We start from the raw sequence: 24,150 nt of genomic DNA, 5'->3' as shown, positions 1-24,150 counted from the left end.
ATTAAAAAGCTGTTGTACAAATAAAATTAATGTAACTGAAATTAGAAGGTAAACAAGAAATGGGGGAAATTTTTATGACAAATTTCTCTGCTAAAAGTCTAATTTTTCAAATCTATAAAGAATTAAGTCAAATTTGTAAAAATATAAGCCATTCCCCAACTGATAAATGATCAAAAGATTTATAACCAAGTAATTTTCAGATGAAAAAAATCAAAACTATCAATAATCATATAAAAATGTTCTAAATTACTCTTGATTAGAGAAATGTATATTAAAGCAACACTGAGTTACCACTTCACACCTCAGATTGGTGTGAGCCAATATCATCCTGATCAATATGACAGTAAAGGAAATGGATAAAAATGTTTGAGGGGATGTGGCAAAATTAGGACACTAATATATTGTTGGTGGAGTTGTGAACTGATCAGAGCATTCTGGAGGTCAGTTTGGAACTATGCCCAAAGGGTTACAAAATTATGTATACCGTTTGATAGTGTAATATTACTACTGGCTTTATATTCCAAAGATATCATAAAAAAGGGAAAAGGACTTACTCATACAAAAATATCTGTAGCAGCTCTTTATTTGGTGGCAAAGAATTGGAAATTGAAGGGATGTCCACCAATTGAGGAATGGCTGAACAAGTTTTGGTGTATGTTGGTAATCGAATACTATTGTGCTATATAAGAAATGATAAGATGATTTTAGAAAAAGATGGAAAGATCTGCATGAACTGATACAGAGTGAAATAAGCAGAACTCAGAGAATATTTTACATAGTAACAGCAATAGAGTACAATGATCAATTGTGAAAACAGCTACTTTCAGCAATGCAATGGTCTGGGACAAATGTAACAACTTATAATGGGGAATGCTATCAACCAACAGAGAAAGAACTGTTGAATCAAATGGACGTATGCAGATCAAAGCATACTATCTTTCAAATCAGTGAATTTATGGGTTTATTTTGTGGTTTTGGTTTTGTATGAGTGTGATCTTACTAATATGGAAGATTGTTTTGCATGGGAATAAATAACAAATTCCATTGACAAATTCTATTGATTTGCTTTGACAAATATGGAGAATGGAAAGACAGCAGAGTACTCAGAACCAGAAAAATAATAAATACAATAACTGGAATATTAACAAAAATAAAATTAAAGTGGATGCTATGGAAGTAAAATGACTACTGGTTGAGAATCTAAGCTAATTTGAACAGACCATGACATAGGCTCCAGTTAGCTATCTAACTTTCTTAGTAGGTGTGTCAGGTCTGGAAATCAAATAGTAAAGGGCTGATGAAAAGGATTTAATTTTTATGACACATGGTCACAGTGAAAAGTTGAGAAAATTCAGATCCCTTTCTTTATTGCACAGGTTCAAATGAAAGATAACATTCTATGTTAGACATATTCAATGTGTCTGGCAACAGGTGTGCTAAACTTTTTAAAATTATTCTTTCTTAGTCTTGATAGAAAAAAAATATGTTTAGAAGTGAATGTATAAAAGCAAAAGACTCTAAAATTTTTGTAATGATGTAAGTTCTCATGAATTATGGTCTCCATCCACTTAGTTTTGAGCTTAAAAGGCTTCAGATTTCTAAAAAAATGTGTGATGGTGTCAGAATAATGTATAAAGTTGATTGAAAAGTAGTGGTTTCATTTAAGATTTCCTTTCCTTTCAAGTTTCTGTTTGGGGGACAAGCATATTTGATTTGCAAACTACAAGATCTTTCAACTATAAGATCTTCAAATGTTGGGTCAACTAAGGATTTTTGATGACTAGATATTGATTCCTAAACATGGGGCCAAAGGAATAGTAGTTAAGAAGATTTATGGAAAACTAGTTGGTGGGTATAATAAACATTTATATAGCACTTTGAGGTTTGCAAAGTACTTCATGTTATCTCATTTGAACCTTCCAACAACCCTTTGAATTTGGTGCTATTCCTGTTCTCATATTATAGATTATAAAATGTAGCTTAGTCAGTATTAGAAGTAGAATTTGAACTCAGCTCTTTCTGAGTACAAGTTTACAATTTAAAAGGTACACACCCCAAAAGCTGGAATTCGAGAACAATTGGGCTTAAGGGGAAGGGAGAAGGAAGGTCCCAGGACACCTCCTCCACCTAGAGCTCTAAGCCTCCAAAGGCAGCTGGACCCTCTGGAAGGGCAAAGATGTTGATCTGGAGGGAGTATCTTGCTGGCAAAGCTGTGCCAGGCTCAGAGCGTCGAACAAAAGTGGTGGGGAAGTAGTTAGAGAAGAGCACAGAAGGGGCAGCCTAGTTACAGTAGGGGAGACCTTCCATATTGCTCCAGCCTTCCAGTAGGTTTTGGCATCAGGTCACATCCAGCCCAACCCAGCTGAACTTAATCCCATCAAAAGACTTCAGAGGACAGGGAAGCTCAAGCTCTAATACCCCTGATCCACAGACTACACTGATAGATTTGCTGACAAAACTGCAAGAGGGAAGAATGACAGAAAAGCCCAAAACAAAAAAAAAATGAGAGGAGCAAGAGCACAGGCAACTGCAGGGAGAAAGAAGGGGTAAATATGAGCAAACAACAGAAAAAGAAAAAAGAAATTACAATTGACAGCTTCTATATAGACAATGAAGAAAGCAAACAGAACAGAGAAAAAGGAGGGAACACCAAGCAATAAAACAGAAAACCCAGCGAATTGAATACAGGCTTTGGAAGAACTCAAGAAACAATTCAAAACAGAATTAAGAGAGGCTGAAGACAATTGGGGAAATATCTTAAAAACTAAGATAAGTCATCTGGAAACAGAGGCACTTGAACTAAAACAAGAAAATACTGTCTTTGAAAGTCAAAATCAACCAGCTTGAAAATGAGGCAAAGCAGATGAAAGATGACCTCCAAAGAAAATCAGACCAAAAGGAGAAGGATGACCAAAAAGCTAGGGATGAAATCCAGTCTTTAAGAACCAGAATACAACAACTAGAATCAAGTGACTTCACAAGGCAGAAGGACACTATAAAACAAAATCAAAAGAATGAAAACATTGAGGAAAATATGAAGCATATCATTCACAAAACAGAAGATTTAGAAAATCATTCCAGGAGAGAAAAATTAAGAATCATTGGTCTACCAGAAGACCATGACAAAAGAAAAAGGCTGGACATCATACTACAGGAAATTATACCAGAAAACTGCCCAAATATTCTAGAACAAGAGGGAATAGTGGAGATTGATAGAATCCACAGATCACCTCTATACTTAATCCCCAAATGACAATACCCAGGAATATTATAGCCAAATTCAAGAACTATCAGACCAAGGAAAAAATATTACAAGCTGCTAAGAAGAAGTCATTCAGATACTATGGAACCATAGTAAGGATAACATAGGATCTGGCTGCATCTATACTGAAGGACCGAAAGGCATGGAATATGATATTCCGGAAAGCAAGGGAACTAGGTCTACAACCAAGAATCAACTACCCAGCAAAACTGATTATATTCTTATGGTGAAAAGCATGGTCATTTAACAAAATAGAAGAATTCCAAGCATTTGTAAAGAAAAGACCAGACCTGAAGAGAAAATTTGATGCCCAAGCACAGAACACAAGAGAATCATCAAAAGGTAATTTAAAAAGAGGGAAAAAAGAAAAACAAACCAAAAAAAAAACCCACCTTTTTTAAAAAATAGACTCAATAAGTTAAAATGATATATATCCCTATAAGAAATGATGTTTTTGGTAACTCTTAAAAATTGTTATTATCACCCAGGCAGCTAGAAAAATTATACTTAGAGAGAACAATGACAAACTGTATAGGATGAAATGCCAGGACATAAATATGTATATAGATATATGTATCTATAAATACATATATATATATATATATATATATATATATAAAACCATCAGCAAATATCATCTGCAATGGGAATAAACTAGATCCATTCCCAATAAGATCAGTTGTGAAACAAGGATGCCCATTATCACCTCTATTATTTAACATTGTTCTAGAAACACTAGCTATAGTGATTAGAGAAGAAAAACAAATTGAATGTATTAAAATAGGCAATGAGGAGACCAAGCTATCACTCTTTGCAGATGATATGATGGCGGACTGAAAGAACCCCAGAGAATCAACCAAAAAGCTATTCAAAATAATCAACAACGTTAGCAAAGTTGTCCAATACAAAATAAACCCACATAAGTCAACAGCATTTCTATATATCTCCAACACATTTCAGCAGCAAGAATTAGAAAGAGAAATTACATTTAAAATCACCCTAGATCATATAAGATACTTAGGAATCTATCTGCTAAGACAAACATAGGAACTATATGGACACAACTACAAAACACTCTCCACACAATTAAAACTAAATCTAAACAATTGGAAAAACACTGATTGCTCATTGGTAGGATGAGCTAACATAATAAAAATGACAATCCTATCCAAACTTATTTACTTATTTAGTGCCATACCCATTGAACTACCAAAATTTTTTACTGAATTAGAAAATAAAAACATAACAAAAGATCAAGGATATCCAGGGAAATCATGAAAAAAAAAGTGAAGGAAGGAGGACTTGCAGTCCCAGATCTCAAACTATACTATAAATCAGTGGTCATCAAAACAATTTGGTACTAGCTAAGGGACTGAAAGGAGGATCAATGGAATAGACTTGGGGTAAGTGACCTCAGCAAAACAGTCTATGATAAGCCCAAAGATCCCAGCTTTTGGGACCAAAACCCACTTTCGATAAAAACTGCTGGGAAAATTGGAAGACAGTGTGGAAGAGATTAGGTTTGGATCAACATCTCACACCCTACACCAAGATAAATTCAGAATGGGCGAATGACTTGAATATAAGGAAGGAAACTATAAGCAAATTAGGTGAACACAGAATAGTAGACTTGTCAGATCTTTGGGAAAAGAAAGACTTAAAAGCCAAGCAAGTGCTAGAAAAAAAAATCACAAAATGTAAAATTAGTAATTTTGATTACATCAAATTAAAAAGTTTGTTTTTTACAAACAAAACCAATGCAACCAAAGTAGAGGGGAAGCAACAAGTTGGGAAACAATCTTCATAACAAAAACCTCTGACAAAGGTCTAATTACTCAAAATTATAATGAGCTAAACACATTATACAAAAAATCAAGCCATTCTCTAATTGATAATTTGACAAGGGATATGAATCGGCAATTTTCAGTTAAAGAAATCAAAACTATTAATAAGCACATGAAGAAGTGCTCCACATCTCTTATAATCAGAGAGATGCAAATCAAAACAACTCTGAGGTATCACCTCACACCTAGCAGATTGGCTAACATGACAGCAAAGGAAAGTAATGAATGTTGGAGGGGATGTGGCAAAGTAGGGACATTAATTCATTGCTGGTGGAGTTGTGAATTGATCCAACCATTCTGGAGAGCAATTTGGAACTTGCTCAAAGGGCACTAAAAGACTGTCTGCCCTTTGATCCAGCCATAGCACTGTTGGGTTTGTACCCCAAAGAGATAATAAGGAAAAAGATTTGTACAAGAATATTCATAGCTATGCTCTTTGTGGTGGAAAAAAATTGGAAAATAAGGGGATGCCTGAATTTGGGAATGGCTGAACAAATTGTGGTATATTTTGGTGATGGAATACTATTGTGCTCAAAGGAATAATAAACTGGAGGAATTCCATGGGAACTGGAATGACCTCCAGGAATTGATGCAGACTGAAAGAAGCAGAACCAGGAGAACATTGTACACAGAGACTGATACACTGTGGTACAATCGAATGTAATGGATTTCTCCATTAGTGGCAATGTAGTGATTCAAACAACTTGGAGTGATGTATGAGAAAAAACACTATCCACATTCAAAGGAAAAACTGTGGGAGTAGAAACACAGAAGAAAAAACAACTGTTTCAATACATAGGTGGAGGGGATATGGTTGGGGATGTAGCTTCTAAATGAACATCCTAATACAAACAGCAACAAAATGGAAATAGGTTTTGATCAAGGACACATGTAATACCCAATGAAATTATTGTGTGTGGGCTGCAGGAAGGTGGGGGTAGGGGAGGAAGGGAAATAATATAATTCTTGTAATCAAGGAATAATGTTCTAAATTGAGTAAATAAATTAATTTAAATTAAAAAAAACTTTTTGGATGAACTTTAGATTTTGATTATAAAGTGATTATGATACTTCAAGATTTTCAATTATTATAGAAGAGAATTAATATTGATATTGAGAAGTCAGATGTACACTTCATGGAAATAAATGGTCATTTAAAAGTCTATAATTTCCTAAATTAAAGCTTTTTCTCTCTTTTCCTACCACTGAATTCCTTCTCCTAAATTCTGGGCTCAGTTCATTATCTATCTGCTGTGTCTAAGATAAAGATATATTTGCCAACTATATGGCTTATTTAATTGACTGTCATACTAAGCAGTCAGCTGGTATTCTACATCCACTTGATTTTTCTCATATTGATATTTCTCATATTGAAATTTTTTTAAATGCTTTTAAAAATAGTACATGGAATTTCATTTAATTGGTAACTCTTTCATAAGGGAGCTCAACTTATTAATTCTTCCAGCTAACCATATTTTTGACTGGTTAGTCAGTTCAATCTGTCAAAAAGCATTTATTGAGCATTCTGTGCAAGACATTATGGTCACTTATGGAACAATCTATAATTATTAATAAACTGCTTGGTTCAATGGAAAGCACAGTAGAAATGGAAATCAGGAAATGCAGTTTGGAGTCCTAGACTGTGTTCAGAGTAACCTTCAATGAATTGCTTCCCCTCTCTGGGCCTTAACTTCCTACCCTTAAGATAAAGTGGAATAAAACAATAATTCTCATTAATCTGTGTAATAGGGACTAACTAATGAGAGCTGAGAACTGTGGCAAATGTGCAATCCATTACATCTATTGTAGATTTTCAAAGTGCTGTAACATACAATGTCTCATTTGATCTGATCATCCGATCATCCAAAGTTCTTGTGAGATAAGGTCTAGAAGAGAGGAGTAGAATCATAAAATGTTGGCTTTATGAATAGGCACATATTCCTATCTCCTCATTTTACTGAGACACCAAGAATTTAAGCAACTTGCTCAAGGTTACTTGACTAATTAGTGACAGTAGGAATACTGCAGCCCCAGGTCTCTTGACTTTTAGTTCAGCCCTCTTTACATTATACTGAAATAAATACATTGAGAGATGTAGCACAGTTCTCTGTGTTAGTGGGTCATAAAGATCTGTTTTCAAATCTTGGTTCTGACACTTAGCTGTGCAGTGCCTCAACTTCTTTAACGGCAGAGTGAAAGAGAAGGTTTTGATGGCCTGTTTTGTTCCTTCACCCTTAAATTTATGTTTCTATGACCAGGGTTTGAGCTTCTGATCTGCTCTGAGTCCCTGGACAAATAATTTTCTTTCCCTAAGCTTTAGTTTCTTCATCTCTAAAAGATGGAGATGGACTAGACCTCTGTGATCTAAAATGCCATTTCAAGCTTCAAAAAAACCAATCACGATACCATCTATTAACCTCATTGCCCCTTCCATCTTTCATCTCCCACAGATAAAAGACTTAGGACTTCTGTGCCTTCGCTCTTTTCCTCTTTTCTTTTTCCAACTTAAGAGTCTGGAAAGGAGAGGCAGTCCCTCCCATCTCTTTGGCTTCAAGTACAGGAACTGCGCATGCTTATGAGGACCGCCCTCCTCTTCCCTTGATTTCCGTTCTCTTTTCAAGCCTATTCCTAGAGCAGGGAGGGCCTGCGCCAGCGTCTGTGGGAGTGCCCCGGAAGCAGTTTTTTGGCCTTCTGACACGTAGCAACAGTACCGCTTTGGGTATATGCTGCAGAGCCTGGGAAGATTTTAAGGCCGCTGGAACTGGTGCTGTTCGGGGTAAGTATCCACGGGCCTGGTGAAGAAGCTAGGCATGCCCGTCTCGGCCACCTTGATAGCCGCTGTTGCCTTGCCCAGTACTCCTTTTGCCCTCTTAGGTGAACCTGCTCCTAGAGCCCCGGCCCCTGCTTGCTTGGGTTGCGCCCCTCCCCGACTCGGGCGGGCCCCCGGTTCGTGCTTCTCCGGCATCCGGCTGAACTTTTCTCCTATTTCTCCGTTTCCCTCCGTGTCTGTGACGTGCCAGGGGAGCAGAGTAGGGTCCCTGAGGAGTCACAGCCGCGCCCATCCCTTGTCCCCTAGATTTCCCCGCGCTCCTCCTCTCAGGCCACCCAAATTCTCCATCTCTAATACTCTGTCCCTCAGATATCCTGGTTCTTTTTCCAAAGGCATTAAAGCACAATGATAACTTATTTACTTCTACCATGCCGCGAAGCAGGTTTTTTAGCAGAGCCAGAGTTCATGTAATCCACACCAGGGTTTTTCTTCTTCTTTTGCAGATTATCCGCAATGTCAGAGTTTGACAACTTTAACCCGGAATTCTACCAGACCACTTACAGCATTGATGACCAAGCACAACAGTCTTATGATTATGCTGGAGGGGGCCCATATAGCAAGTAACTTTATGACTTTTGTATTTTCTTTGTTCTTGTTTTTCATGCTTTTGGCATATCTAGTAGAAAGCATACTGGGGTTTGAGTCTGAAATCCTGGAGACCTAGATTTATATCCTATCTCAGAGAGCCTATTTAGTAAGTTGACCTTTGGTCAAGTAAGTGTAAATCACTTAAACCATGGAATATTCAGATGCATCATCTATCGGATCAAAATAGTAATACTTGCATTATTCTATCTGACAGGTTGTTAGGTAGAAAGCATTTTGCAAACTTTAAAGGGCTAGATACGTGTGAACTCTTTACTATTACTAGGCATATACTTTATGGTTTTATCCCATTAAAGGGTGCACAGTCTTGGAACAATGACCAATATGGAAGTGTGTTTTGTGCGATAATACATGTATGGCCCAGATCAAATTGCTTACCATTTCTGAGGAGGGGGTGGGGGAGGGAAGGAGATGGTTTTTGGATCTTATAGTTTTGGAAAACGCATGTTGAAAATTATGATTTTATGTAATTGGGAAAATAAAATATGTCTTTGATTTTTAAAAAAGAGTGTACAGTACATATCCCTGCTTATTCAGAAACTTGGAAGTTTTAAATCTCTTTATTGGAAAAATACTAGAAAGGATATTTTCACAACACTTAGGAAGTCATAGAAAGAAAGATAAATTAATCTCCTTGAGGTCTTTGCTGCTGTCTTATCATCCTATTAATAATTTCTTATTTTTTGGAAAAGCATCAAGACAACAAACTTTCAGATTTTCAAACAAATCAAAAAATGATAGTGGTAAAAACTCCTTGTACTTAGAAAATGGAATAGTACTAACCAGTCATGTCTTGTGAAATGTTTTTGAAAAGATCTACTTAGATTTTATTTATAAATCAATTCATTTTGAGACTTTTATTCAGATTATGAAAGGAATCAGAAGAGGTAAAAGGAAGCACTGTTTAATGGAATGTGATTATCTTGTTATTGCAATACTTTGACAGTATTTGGTACTCCTTTTTTTGTTGTTCATCTCCCTGCTTCCTCCCAAAAAATCTGTGAGGTAAAAATGTCCATTTTAAGAAGTTCGCTTGTTGTCTGAATACCTTTGGCAGAACTAAGATAAACTAAAGCTAACTAAAATTACTAATGTACTATTTGGTACATTTGGTAGTAACAAATTTGGTAGTAAAAAGTGTAGATGATGTCCTCTTGCCAAATTCTTTTTTTTTTCTGTAGTTAATTCTAATTGAGCTACCTTATTGTAAATTATTTACAGGTGTATTTCCCTGACACTATTTCCCTGTCTACAATCCTTTTTTATGCTGCTTTAATATTATCTTTAAAATAACTTTCCTATCTATCCTATTTGTGCTGAGCATCATTTCAGTTCATAATAGTGCAATTGCTTGGACATCCTATTGTGATCCATTTTTACTCAGTTCCAATCCAGTAGATATCATAATAAAATGTATTGTAAAATATTTTCTAATTGATAAAATGCTTTCCTTAATAAACCTAATAATATATGTTAATAAATATATAAATAATATAAAATATATAAATAAATAATAAAATGTTACGCTCTTAATGGCCTTCTAGATTATGACTTTCTGGCTTTTGATCATGGTTTGAGATAATGCTGATAAAATTTAAGAAATTATTCTTTTTAATTTTGATAGCTTCAGGTTTTTAAATAGTTACAAAATTGGATTTTGCCACTGCTGCATACATCTTAATTAGGTCTGTAACCTAATAACATTTTAACATCCTGCTCTGTCATCTCAGAGAACATACTTCTTGATATAGTTTGCTGATTATAGCAAAATTTAGTAGTAAGTTTTCTCTGTATTGCCATTGAAAATCTTTAGTACTGACTTTTGCTGGTGCAAGTGACATATTTATTTGGACACCTTTTATACTTTGCATCAGTAAAGTGTACACTACTTTTATACTCCAAGGTAGTGTTAAAATTTTGCAGAAGTTCTTCTTGTATATATTTCCAAAGTGTAGTACCCAGCAATTAGGTGAAAGAGGAATATAAATTCAAACCTTTTTAATGAAAGTTAAATGTGTCACACTGAACCAAGTCCCTCATTAAGTCCTTAAAATAGATGTGTAAAATATAGAAGTAAAGAGAACCTAAGTCCTGCTGTGTAACACTGATCAAACTACTTTCCCATTCTGGGCCAAAGTTTCTTCCTCTATGTACTGAATGGGTTGGATTCAATGTTTTCTAGACGATCTTCCAGATCACTGCATTTTGAGATATCTTGAAGATTACATTTTGTTCAAGACTCCTTATTTAAAGTCTAGGTCAGTGTCATGTACATTAAGAAAATGTAGGATTTACTGGCATGAATTCTCAGATGAGATTTGTGTATGAAAGTGCTTTCAGAAGACTAAAAGAACTACTCAAATTATTTAAAGTATTGTATATATATACAGAGACCTTGGTAAAAAGAATAATTTAATATGTTTCATTTGAAATTAATGCAATTTTTTAAAGAGGTTTGGACATTTGAAAGGCAACAGAATGAAATAAAATGAGAATAGACTTCATAGATTTTAAGTAGTAATAGAAATATATGTGATACACACACACATATATATATATAATAAAAGGGACATTATCTTTTTTGTTTTTTTACAGCTTAGCTTCAGTTTTATAAGCATCACTAAAAATAACAACAGCAGGTTATTCACAAGTTTGCATTTAATTGTCTTTGCTTCTATATTATGGTTTTGTGAGGACTTCTTCATGGTAATACAGCACTTAATTACAAATAGAAATACCTTTTTATTTCATATGATCAATTCCCAGAATGTCTCTAATTTGAAAGTTTTCCTCATATACCCTCTCCAAACACCCCCTTTCTCTCTCTTTCTCTCTCCCTTCCCCTCCTCTCCTCTCCCCCCTCCATCTTCCTCTCTGCCTCGATTTCTTTCTTCCTCTCCTTTCTTCTACTCTTTTTGTCTCTGCCCCCTCCCTATATTTCTCCCTTCTTTCTCTTCTTCCCTCCCCTTTCATCTTTCCCTTTTCAGATTCCCTTTTTTAAACACAATGGGGATATTTTAAACCACACACAATTCTTAAATCTATATCTTTATAAACAGTAATATGAATAAAATTAAACTTTACCTATGTTTTAAAGAAAAATACTTAAAAGTTCTATTGGACACTCCATCACAACCCCCAATAATCATTGGATGGGGTCTCCAGTAAAGTATAAAAAGATTATACAGGGATTAGAACAGTAGTTTTGGGATAGAGAAACTGGTAGGTGCATGTTGGGGTTTTTTCCTCTTGTAGCTGGGTGGTTCAATGGATTGAGAGCCAGTCTTAGAGGTGGGAAGTCCTAGGTTCAAATCTGATCTCAGACACTTCCTAGCTGTGTGACCCTGGGCCTTTAACCCCCTTGCCTAGCCTTTACCATTTTTCTGCCTTAGAACTAATACACAGTATTGATTCTAAGATGGAAGGTAAGGGTTTAAAAAAAATTAAAAATAACCAATTGTTTCATTAAGATGTCAGAACTCATAGGTCTAAAAATGGGTTGAGAACTACCAGTAGTTGATTGAGTAGCTATACTGGAAATAATATAATTAAACTAAGACTTTTCAACAGTTGGAATAGAAGTTTAAGAATTTAAGCTTCATTTATTGATTAACATTAGGGAAGAAAGAAAACATTTTTGAATAATATAATTTCATTTACAGACAGTATGGTGGCTATGACTACTCTCAACAAGGCAGATTTGTCCCTCCAAATATGATGCAACCACAGCAGCCTTATACTGGACAAATTCTCCAGCCAGCACAGGCATACACTCCATCTACACCACAGTCATATTATGGAAACAACTTTGAGGATGAACCACCCTTATTAGAAGGTACAAGAGTATTTCCAGACAAGATAAAATGTTATAATTCAGTAAATCTGGTAAAATAAAGTTTTCAGGTAATTTGAAACCCAGTCAAACTTAGACAAGTGTTCTCAATCATTTCCTTTTTAAAAGAAGTACTGTGTTTTGGTAACCTATTTTTAACAGACTGCATTGAGATTTAAAAAGACCTACTTTAAATAGGCCATCTAATCCCACATGTTAAAGATATACTTGAAAGCATGAGAGGTTTTTATATAGTCATTTTGTTTTACAGATGACAATGCTATACTAAATATAATGGATGAAATTCTAGCTATGGAAGAAGTAAAAAAGGGAAAATGTATACTTGTTTTTGATGATTCATTCTACCTGAAAACACTGTGGCACATACTATTGGTGGTACAAACTACATTCCAAAGTGGTGGTTTTTGAAAACCTTAACACACAATTCCAGAACTCTAAATTCTTTCTAGATATTTCATAAAATATGGTCATGGCAAGCACATTGAATCTGTATTTACTCCATCACATAGACTCCCTGCCCTAGCATCACACTAGAAGAGTTCTGACCGATAAACAGAATAATCTACAAAATATAATAAATATTTAAAGTTTAAGAGAATTGCCACTATTAAATAGCATACTTATGAGTTCAATGATCTATTACCAAGGCAGTTTTATTAGTCTGGAAAAATTTTATGCAATTTTGATTAACTGTAGTTTTTCTCCTAACTTAAAATTATGGTGAAGTATAATTACCTTTAATATTTTTTTTACATATGTTCCTTTCATTAGAACTAGGAATCAATTTTGATCACATCTGGCAGAAAACACTTACAGTGTTGCACCCATTAAAAATAGCAGATGGTAGCATCATGAATGAAACTGATTTGGCAGGACCGATGGTTTTCTGTCTAGCTTTTGGAGCCACATTATTACTGGTAAGTCTTTAGGTTTAAAATTTCCTTCAAAGTATATGGATCACTTCACATATTATAATGAGCAAAACAAGCAAGCAAAAAATCCCTGTGAAGTCTTCACTAAAACCTGTTTTCATGCTTTTTAGTATTTCCCAAGTTCTGTACTATGCCTTGAATAGTGCTGAAGTGTTTGGATATCCAGTTATACCAATTCATCCTTACTGAGGACAAATGTTTGCCACATTCCTAATGTATTCTTACTGACCAGATGATTTTGAAATCTGTTACATTTCTTCTTCAAAATTAAAAAGTTATTAGGAAAAAAGTTAAAAATAAAATATTGGAGAATTTTTGCAGTTCCTATTCCCTTCTCCCAAAACAACACATAGTTGAACATAGTTGATTTATTGTTTTATATTTTCTTTGACAAGAATTAGAGTAGTTATCCTTAATTATCAGTTGTGCTTTTGTTTCTCAAGTTTTTGTTTTATTTTAAATTGTTTTCTCTTTATTTTATCATGAAGTTAAAACTTTTTAAAATAAAACTTAGACTTTTAAAAGTTTTGTAGTTTATCTTCAGGTTTTTGAAGGACTAACAAGCTTTCTTGGGGAGTTATTGATTGCAAAATATTTATAAATTGATTCAGTAAGACCATTGAAAATATTATATAGATTTTTTCAAAGTACTACCTTTAGGGAAGGTATTTTTAACTTTGTACTTTGGAAATGCTCCTCATAATACGTACATAGAAAGAGAATCAGAGTTAGGTGGTATGACAGGAGCACTAGATTTAGTGTCAAAAAACCTAGGTTCAAATCTATATTTATGGCTACTTACGCATATTAACTTAAACAGGTTATGTAATGTCTCTCAGCTTGTTTCCTCACTGTGAGGTGGAAGTGATGACATATCTATCTCAGGCTTGATTTTAGGATAAAATGAAAATAATTTTATAGAGACTTAGGAAAACGAAAGCTCTATATAAAATGTCTTTTTGTTGTTTTTTGATCTGGACTTTCCATTAAGGATGCTATTGCCAATTCACATTTGCAACTGTTCTACAACTTAATGGTCTCGATGTCACTTGGGCCACATGTCAAAAGCAAGGCTTGAACACAAGTCTTTCAGACTTGGAGGCTGCATATTATGATTAAAATTATTATTATTTAAATTTAATGGGGATGCATTCTTAATTAACAGTTCATATTTTTCAGAGCATATGCTATATGAATAATTTTTAAAATAAACACTATTATTTTTTTTAATACTTAACTTTGAATCCACCAAGAAATTCCAATGTAGAAAACTTTTGGAAGGCTGATCATTTTGTAGATTAGTTTAGAAAGCTAATGCCTAATAAAAATATTTTGGTTCACCCAAAAATAAGCTGGTTTTGAGATGACTGAATACTGTTATCACAGATGGCTTCATTGCTTTCTGAATTTCATATCTTTTTAAAATTTGCAACAAATTTTATTATGGAAAGAGTCAACTTGTGAAAATATTGTATTGGAACAAGCAATCTGGGGATAATTTCTTCTAGGAAGTATGGTTTTTATATGTTTTTTTTTTAGTATACCTTTCCCCTATAATTTACTTTGTAGTATTATAATAATTTTGTAGCTACATTTCCAAGTGGAAATAAACTTAATTTTTTTAATTTTAAAATATTTTTCCATGTTTACATGATTCCATTTTCTTTCCCCTCCCCTCTTGCCTCCCATCTCCCAGAACTGACAATCATTTCTACTGGGTTGTACAAATGTTATCACTTGATACTATTTCCATATTATTCATTTTTGCTATAGAGTGATTTTTTAAAGCCTAAACCCCAAATCACAGTACCCATATGTACATTTGGTAATGGATGTCATATGTTTTGCTTTTGCATTTCTATTCCCATAGTTCTTTCTCTCGATATGGATAGCATTCTTTTCCATAAGTCCTTCAGGAGTGTCCTGGCTTGTTGAATTGCTACTAGTAGCAAAGTCCATTACATTGGATTGTTCCACAATGTTTTACTTTATGTGTACAATGTTCTCCTGGATCTGCTCATTTCCTTCTGCATCAGTTCATTGAGGTTCACCCAGTTCATATAGAAATCCACCAGATCATTAGTCCTTATAGCACAATAGTATTCCGTCATTATTATATACCACAATTTGTTTAGCCATTCCTCAGTTGAGAGACATCCCCTCATTTTCCAGTTTTTTGCCAAAACAGAGTATGGCTATGAATATTTTTGTACAAGTATTTTTCCTTATTATCTCTTTGGGGTACAAACCTAGTAGTGGTATTGCTGGATCAAAGGGTGTGCATTCTTTTAAAGCTTTTTGCACATAGTTCCAAATTATGTTCCAGAGTGGCAGGATTAATTCACAACTCCACCAGCAATGCATTAGTGTCCCAATTTTGCCACAAGCACTCCAAAATTTATTCTTTTCCTTTATTGTCATATTGGCCAGTCTGCTAGATTCGAGGTGATACTTCAGTGTTGTTTTCTTTTGCATTTCTCTAATTATGAGAGATTTAGAATACTTTTTCATGTGCTTAATGGTAGTTCTGTTTTCTTTATCTGAAAACTTCCTATTCACTGCCCCATGACCATTTATTTGTCAATTGGGGAATGGCTTGATTTTTTTTTTTTGTACAATTGACTTAACTCCTTATAAATTTGAGAGATTTAACTTTTGTCAGAGGTCTTTGTTATAATTTTTCCCCAATTTGTTGCTTCCCTTCTAATTTTGGTTACATTGGTTTTGCTTGTACAGAAACTTTTAAAATTTATCATAATCATAATTATTCATTTTATATTTTGAAGTGTTCTCGTGAAAGGGAATTCTTTATTCTCTTTGTCTATTTTGAGTTAACACTTAACACTTTGTTAGCCATCAAGTAAGAGAATTCTCTGAGTGACTGTCTTGAAGAAATAAGAGAATTCACAAGTCACTTACTTGAAGAGCTCCATCCTTTTAACCCAGTCAATCAGAAACTTGTGAATCCTTTGATAAGAGTTGACATTTTCAGAGGGTGAGAAATGGATCCTAAAGACACTGCCACCCTGAGCACTACTAGGCAAGTTAAATTCTTTCCTTGCCCATAGATCTGAGGTTCTATGTTCACCTAATTTGTTTATGATTTCTCCCTATATATTTAAGTCATTTAAAAATAAATTGTTTTTAATTCTAGGTATTTGAGTACTTTAAAAATGTAGTAAGAAAGCATTTATACAGATAATCTGAATGATTTCCTTTCTGTTTCTGTGGAATGGTTTATGTCCAGAAGTTATAGTGTTCATATCAGAAAGTCAACATGATACTTCAATAATCATTGCCATTTTATTTTATTTGTTTAATCCTAAAGTTGTCTTTAAATGCATAATCTCCAAAACTGAAATAAGATTGTCCCTTATACTACTCAGCCTTTATTGTTTAGTGTTTTTCATTTTTAATAAATGATCCTCTGTTCTAGTGAGATACTTTAACATTTAGGATAGGGTAGTAGCAGGTATTCACTTTCTTATTTCTCATTTGCTTCCCCACCATCAATCTAGAAAAAGAACAAAGTATCTATGAATATTTATTTATAAAGTATTGTTTAATGAATAAGACTGCCCACAACTCTCTGATTCTCATTTTAAACATGATTTTTTTTTTCTTAATCACAGGCTGGTAAAATTCAGTTTGGATATGTATATGGGATCAGTGCCATTGGATGTCTAGGAATGTTTTGTCTTTTAAACTTAATGAGTATGACAGGTGTCTCATTTGGTTGTGTCGCTAGTGTCCTTGGATATTGCCTTCTTCCAATGATCCTACTTTCCAGCTTTGCAGTTATATTCTCTTTACAGTAAGTAGCTAATATTTAAGTCTTTTTGTTCCACATAGTAATAGTAATGCCTATTCTTATCTCTTTTTGGGTTATAAATCATTTAAACTAATATGTAGTTAACACTGAAAATTGACTTTAAAAATATTTAACATTATTTTCACTTGTACCTATAAAACAAGATATCAGAATTATTCACACTTATAGTTGTGATTAATATGTCATTTTATTATCATAAGCATAAAGAAATATTTTTGTGTTGTCAGTTTTATTTAATGAACATGTTAAAATTATAATAATTTTTAATAGAGTCTAATTACTTTGATTCCTGGGGACTATGTTAACTTGCATGGACATAGTAAAGTACACGTTTTAAAAATTGGAAAAATACATTATGCTAATTTTTTCATCTAGGGGTTTGCAGGATTTCACACTGCCAATAATATCTCATGACCTTAGATTTCTTCATAAAAAGAATTCAAGTGCCTCGTAGTAGCAGATAGATCTATTGACTATTTTTATTGTAATTCATGATCTTAACTGCTATCTGTGAAGTATATAATCTGTAATACTTCATTTTGATCCCAAATAAAACCTTTTGTTGCTCCATGTTAAACTAGAGGGATTGGAAACTAAATAATTTCTCCACTTCTGAGTTTTTTTTTGATTTTACTATAATACTCAAGGAACTTATAGAGAAAGGAAAAATTACCCCTTTCCTATGTGAAGGGTTCAATTCAGTAATTTTTGGTGTCTCTTCTAGCTCTGAGTAATATAAAGCCTCATATATACAGAAAATGACATACAATGGCTTATACTTTGTGTATCAAATCAAAGATCCATAAGGGATCTTGACAGATAATAATCAGAAAGTATTTAATAATCTTTGATTGATACTGCTATGTGCTCAGTATTCAAGTACACAAGAGAAATAGTGTTTCATCCAAAGCAAACTCATTCATGAATAAGTAAATGTAAGATATCTTTTAAAATACATGTTCATGGGTGAAGGAGTATAGTAATAACCAAGGGAATTGGAAAAGGCTTCTTAAAGGAAAAAACCCAGAACCAAGGCTTAAATAAGTGAGACAGAGTTTCATGAGGGTAGAAGTAAGGATAGCATTCCAGTCATGGACACAAGAGATACATGTGACACATCCAGGGAACAGCTTGTAGACAATTTGAAGAATCAGACAAGAGCAGAGTAGGGGGTAATATGTAATTAGCCTGGAAAACTAAGCTGGAATGAGATTGTAAAAGACTTGAAATTATATTTATCCTAAAGATAACAGGTAGCCACAATCATAGGGGATTAATATCAGCCTTTAACATCAATATCAGTTTGACAGCTGTGTAAAAGATGTATTGGAGTGAGGAAGACCATAGCGAGACATCCTAGGCAAGAACAGAAAAAGACCTGGACTGGGTTAGTTTGAGTATAAATAGAAAGGGAGAGATGATAGAATTGACAACTGATCGCATAAGGGAAAAGGGAGTAAAAATTGGGGATAAATGAAGAATCTTAGATTGTTAACCAAGTGCCTGGAAGAATAGTGGCACCCTTTCTAGAGGTCGAGAAGTTAGGAGGAACAGGGCATTTAGGAGAAAGAGTTCAGTTTTGTACATGTTGGAGTTTAATAGATTGAGTTTTAAGATGCCTTTGGGACATCTAAGTAGAAATGTCTGGTACTCACTTGGACATGTAGAATTGATGATGCTCAGGAGATAGATCAAGTTACTATCTATCTGTATGGAAATATACTTGAACTTCTGGGAGCTAAAAGAAAAAATATAGAGATAAAATTGAGGAAAGCAAGGACAAAACCCTGTGTTATACCCATGTGTCGTGTGTAGGGATTGGATATTGAAACTGCAGCTAAGGAGGATTCCTCTGAGAGGAAGACCCAAGAATGATAAGCTGAATTTCATAAGACCTAATTTATTAGGGATAAATGTGAAGCCCTTTTGAAGGTGTTATAACTGAAGCTTCACAACTTTGATGTCTAAGCATTAATACTTCAAATGTTATTTTTTAAAGTAGTTAACATTTTTACATTTATTTTTAGAACTCTTAAAAATAATCTTACCTGCATCTTTTTACATTTTTGTTTGTTTTTTGTTAACAGAGGAATGGTGGGAGTTATTCTTACTGCTGGGATTATTGGATGGTGCAGTTTCTCTGCTTCTAAAATTTTTATTTCTGCCTTAGCCATGGAAGGACAGCAACTTCTAGTAGCATATCCTTGTGCTTTGTTATATGGAGTGTTTGCCCTTATTTCCATTTTTTGAACTGAATATCTTGGATATTGGACATCAGTGGGCCAAATACTAAAAATATAAAGGACATTGAACTCTTAAATCGGACCAGCAGACCACGCTACACCATCACTATCATGCAGATTTAACTCTTGACCTTTGGGACAATGGGAATAAACATGTATCTCTTGTTCATTTTTATAGAAGTTTTGAATACTCGGATTTACCTGCAGTGTGTCTAGCTTAAAGTGTTCATGCTTATACAAATAAGATGTAATGTTTCGTTCCTGTTCTACAGCTTTTAGAAAAACAACTTTGTTTCTTGCAAATTATTATGATGTTTTTGATAGATTTTTATCAGAAAAAGGTAAAAGAAATGACACTTGGGGTCTTTCTAAAAATCATATCAATGTACATGTTAGCAAAGATATTCCCAGTGCTAGATCTGTTGCAAGAATTGTTTCCCAAAGTATAGAAGAAAATTTTAGTACATTTAAACCCAACTGCACTTGAAGTAAACATATGATTCCTGATGTAGTATGTTGTGAGTTTGCATTTCAAAAGTTATTCCTTTAAATTATCTTATGTAAAAGAACTATCTAAAATGCAAAGGGGTACAAATGACTCAGTCTACTTCTGATAGACTTGAAATGTGAATAAATGTTTAGATATTAGCATTAGCAGAAATAAAGTGACTAGGACTGTCTAGTCAAAACTAATGCTTGTATTAACAGATTGATACTAGGTTCACAGTACTTCCCAGAAAAAAAAATCACTAACCTTTTTGAGGATACTTAAAATATAGCAGTTGTCAGTATTGCAATGTTATCAATGTAAAGTACATTTGATGCTTATTGATTAAATTTTCCTGAAGTAATTTTACTTGTTGTTGAGTTGGCTTTTTCCAAATCATTTTATGTCTCTCACTGTCTATGTCCATGGCTACTTTTGAAGTCTGTTTCCTGGTCATGCTAAACTTTAAATATAAGTCTAATTGATACAAATTCAAAAGGAAAAGACTAAATGTAAAGTTATTTAATATAGCTGTTATTGTATTCCTTTCTCTTGCTTTCATCAAAACTACATGTGTCTTATACTAAGGAATGTTTTGTTGTAATTTACCAATCTTCCACATGGAAAAAGACCTTTATATGTTAAGCCATTACCCATTCATGGTGAAATTATCACTGGTTCCAGACAAAGCATAATCATAGGAAAATGCAGAATTGAGAGGGAGAGAGAGAACACTTTAATAAGCACATTAAATGAAAAGACTATGTTGTACTAGTTCCTTAAAAATGCTTAGTTATTTATATAATGCTGCATTTTTTACCATATTTTTCAAGTCCAAAAGATGACAAACAAATTCAACATGTATTTTAAGAGGCACTTTTAATTTATTTAAATCATTAGTCTTTTTTATTCTTCATAAAATTGACAGCTTTTGGTGGAAAAAAATCAGCATTTGGACATGTTTTAAAAAGAGCTTTGTCAACTTTGTTGTATTGTTGCATGCAGAGTCAGTATAATCTTTATTATCTTTTCATAATAAAATCTTTACATTTTTCTTTAGTAATTTTTAAAAAGTTTCTTTAATAGAAAACTAATGGACTCCTGTTAATGATATTAAACTTTCCCAGAGAACAGGGTGAAAAGCTAAATGCTCATTGAGAATTCTATTCTCCCACTACTCTCTTTAAGACTTGAAACAATTGATCTTTCATCTATATTCCCCATGTGTTCAATTGTGGTGGTGAGTGGGTAGTTCAAATTTTTTTCTTAAATTATAAGTCATGAAATCATAGGCAAATAAAAAGAATTAAATGCTTATATAGAACATTTAACATATAACAAAGTAAAAACAAAATTTATTTTCATACTAAAACTGAAGTTCTACCTTTGGTTTTGTTATGTTTGTACATGTGCATCTGCATATATGTATACATGTTCCTATACACATACTTATGGTTATATTCATCATCAGTTTTATTGATCTTAACCATCATCACTTCATACAGGTTTTTACCATATTTCCTTATATACTTTTTTTTGTCCTTTTAAGTGAACTTCTTGACTCAAACCTTTACTTTTTTCTAATTTTTGGAGGTGGATAGTGTGAGTGGAAGGTCAGGTTTAGCACCTGTGATTTCATTGGTATAAAGATTTCAAACTTCTCTCACTTTTGAAGATCTATAACTTAAATGTAACACAGCTCTAGAGAATGTTTCCTGGGGAACTGAAATGTTAAATAACTTGCACATGATTATACAACTAACAAGTAAGTATCAGAGGTAGGACTTGAATCCAAGTCTTCCAGACTCTCAAGGCTACCACTAACTGCCTATAATTTCTTGGTGATAATTTTTTCTTTTTGTAAACTCTTATCTTCTGTCTTAGTATCAAGTCTGAGAAGAGTGAGACAAGGGCAAGGCAATCAGGGTTAAATGACTTGTCCAAGGTCACACAGCTAGGATGTGTTTGAGACCAGTACTCTTGAATCCAGGGCTGGTGCTCTAGCCAACGTACTATCTAGCTGTCCCTAGTGATAATTGTTTTTGAAAAACAAATAAAGCTATAGCTATTCTGTGTTTAACCCATCTCATAGGTTGGTTATTCCTTGTGCCACCTCACTAAAGATGTAATAGTTGCCCTCTTTCAAACTTAAGTTACTCAGGTGTGTGAAGTTATGTTGACTCAGTATGTATGCAGTGTGTGTGTGCGCGTGTGTGTGTTTTCTTAATAGAATTTATTTACAGGTGTCTAAACTTGTCCCTCCCCTCCCCATCTTATAGAAGGCACCATCTGGAAGACATATATGTTTTTTTGATTCCATTTTTCAGTTCATTCTCTGGAGATAACATTTACAAGTTATTCTTCAAGCATTGAATCTCTAGCAGTTTACAATGTTCTCTTGGTTCTATTTATTTCACTGTTCATTATCCTATGTAGTTATACCCAAGTTTTTAGCCATTTCCTAATTGATGGGCACTCCTTAAATTTCCAGTTCTTTGCCACTACAATGAGAGCTCTTATAAATATTTTAGAACATATAGATTATTTTCCCTTTCCCCTAATTTCCTTGGGAAATAGGATATACACTGATCCCTTACCTATTGCAGGAATTACATTCCAGAGACCCCACAATAAGTAAAAATCTGTGAAGTAGCAGTGTTATCTTTATTTTTATTATTTATATATTTTAAGGCTTTATAAACGGCACTCTCCTATAAACCTTTTCCATACTCTTATTAAACTTTCACACACTTTTAAACACTTCATATGCTCTCAAATACTTTCTACACTCTTAAACCTAAGCAATTTTAACAAAATTCTGTGATATAGCGAAAACTTTGTGATACAGAATTAGACAAACAGACCTCAATGGACCCCTGCTGTTTCCTCTCAGCAGGGGGCATCTTCCTCCCTTGCATCACCAAGCAATATACCCTCTCTCCTTAACTCCTCCATACCCCAATCAAACCTCCCATTATCTCCCATTTTTCCAATCTTCCTATTTCCTTTCCCAATAAATATGACACCTCCCTAATTTGTTAATATATGAACTCAAGGATATAAATTTTCCCCTGAGTACTGTTTTGGCTGTATCCCATAGAATTTGAAAGGATGTCTCATCATTGTCATTTTTTTTCCAATAAAATTATTAACTGTTTCTATGATTTGTTCTCTAACTGTTGTTTGTTTTTTTTAGTTTCCAATTAATTTTTTATTTGGCTCTCCATGTATACTTACTGATGATTATTTTTATTGCATTATGATCTGAAAAGGTTTCATTTATTATTTCTGCTTTTCTGCATTTGTTTGCCATGTTTTTATGACCTAGTACATGGTCAATCTTTGTGAATGTACCATGTGCTGCTGAAGAGAAGGTGTATTCCTTTTTGTCCCTATTTATTTTTCTCCATATGTCTCTTAACTCTAATTTTTCTAAGATTTCATTCATATCTCTTACCTCTTTCTTATTTATTTTTTGATTTGATTTATCTAAATTTGATAGTGGTAGGTTCAGGTCTCCCAATAGTATAGATTTACTAAATATTTCCTCCTTCAATTCCACTAGTTTAATTTGGATGCTATACCATTTGGTGTGTTTTTGGTGCGTACATGCTAATTACTGATATTTCCTCATTGTCTATACTGCCTTTTATCAGAATGTATTTACCTTCCCTATCCCTTTTAATCAGTCTTTTGCTTTGTTAGATATCATGATTGGAATTCCTGCCTTCTTTCTATCAGTTGAGGCCCAATAGGTTTTGCTCTAGCCTTTAATTCTAACCTTGTGAGTATCTACCTGCCTCAGGTGTATTTTTTGTAGACAACATATGGTAGGATTTTTGATTCTAATCCACTCTCCTATTTGTTTTCATTTTATATGTGAGTTCATCCCATTCACGTTCATAGTTATGATTGTTACTTGTGTATTCCCCAGCATTTTGATATCCTTTCCTAGTTCTGTCCTTTCTTCTTTTTCTATATCCGTTTACACCAGTGGTTTACTTTTAATCAGTCCCCCTGATCCCCTCCCTTAATATGCTTCCCTTTCTGGCCCCTCCCTTTTTGTTCCCTTCTTGTTTTTTTTTTTTAGGGTCTGTTAAGTTCCCTCCCCCCTCTCTATCCCTCTGTTTTTCTACTCCCTTCGCACTATCACCCTTAGTTTTCCCTACTCACTTACCCTGTAGGATAAGATAGAATTCAAGATCCCAACTGATCTAGATGCTCTTCCCTCTCAGAATTTATTTCACTGAGAGTAAAGTTT

The 24,150-nt window shown here is 33.8% G+C and overlaps 1 protein-coding gene across 2 annotated transcripts; it reads left to right on the top strand.

Moving 5' to 3' along the window:
- The first annotated feature begins 7,723 nt into the window (after positions 1 to 7,723).
- Positions 7,724 to 20,253, top strand: YIPF5 (Yip1 domain family member 5). 2 transcript variants are annotated; one of them, XM_007473820.3, is made up of 6 exons: positions 7,724 to 7,882; positions 8,380 to 8,496; positions 12,205 to 12,377; positions 13,167 to 13,312; positions 16,960 to 17,141; positions 19,247 to 20,253. In XM_007473820.3, exons 2-6 carry the CDS (start codon positions 8,390 to 8,392, stop codon positions 19,407 to 19,409), a joined length of 771 nt encoding a protein of 256 aa, XP_007473882.1. In that variant the 5' UTR covers positions 7,724 to 7,882; positions 8,380 to 8,389; the 3' UTR covers positions 19,410 to 20,253. The 2 variants fall into 2 exon arrangements, with proteins under 2 accessions (XP_007473882.1, XP_007473883.1); XM_007473821.2 differs by lacking the exon at positions 7,724 to 7,882 and having other exon boundaries at positions 8,380 to 8,492.
- The last annotated feature ends 3,897 nt before the right edge of the window (positions 20,254 to 24,150 follow it).

This window comes from Monodelphis domestica, chromosome 1 (assembly GCF_027887165.1).
Source record: "Monodelphis domestica isolate mMonDom1 chromosome 1, mMonDom1.pri, whole genome shotgun sequence".
Lineage (NCBI taxonomy): Eukaryota > Metazoa > Chordata > Mammalia > Didelphimorphia > Didelphidae > Monodelphis > Monodelphis domestica.
This window is presented reverse-complemented; position numbering and strand designations above follow the sequence as displayed.

Coding starts and splice junctions, on each gene's coding strand:
- YIPF5 (XM_007473820.3), top strand. CDS start 8,390: ATGTCAGAGTTTGACAACTTTAACCCGGAATTCTACCAGACCACTTAC. Junction 13,313..16,959: donor TTGGAGCCACATTATTACTG/GTAAGTCTTTAG, acceptor TCTTAATCACAG/GCTGGTAAAATTCAGTTTGG. Junction 17,142..19,246: donor GCAGTTATATTCTCTTTACA/GTAAGTAGCTAA, acceptor TTTTGTTAACAG/AGGAATGGTGGGAGTTATTC.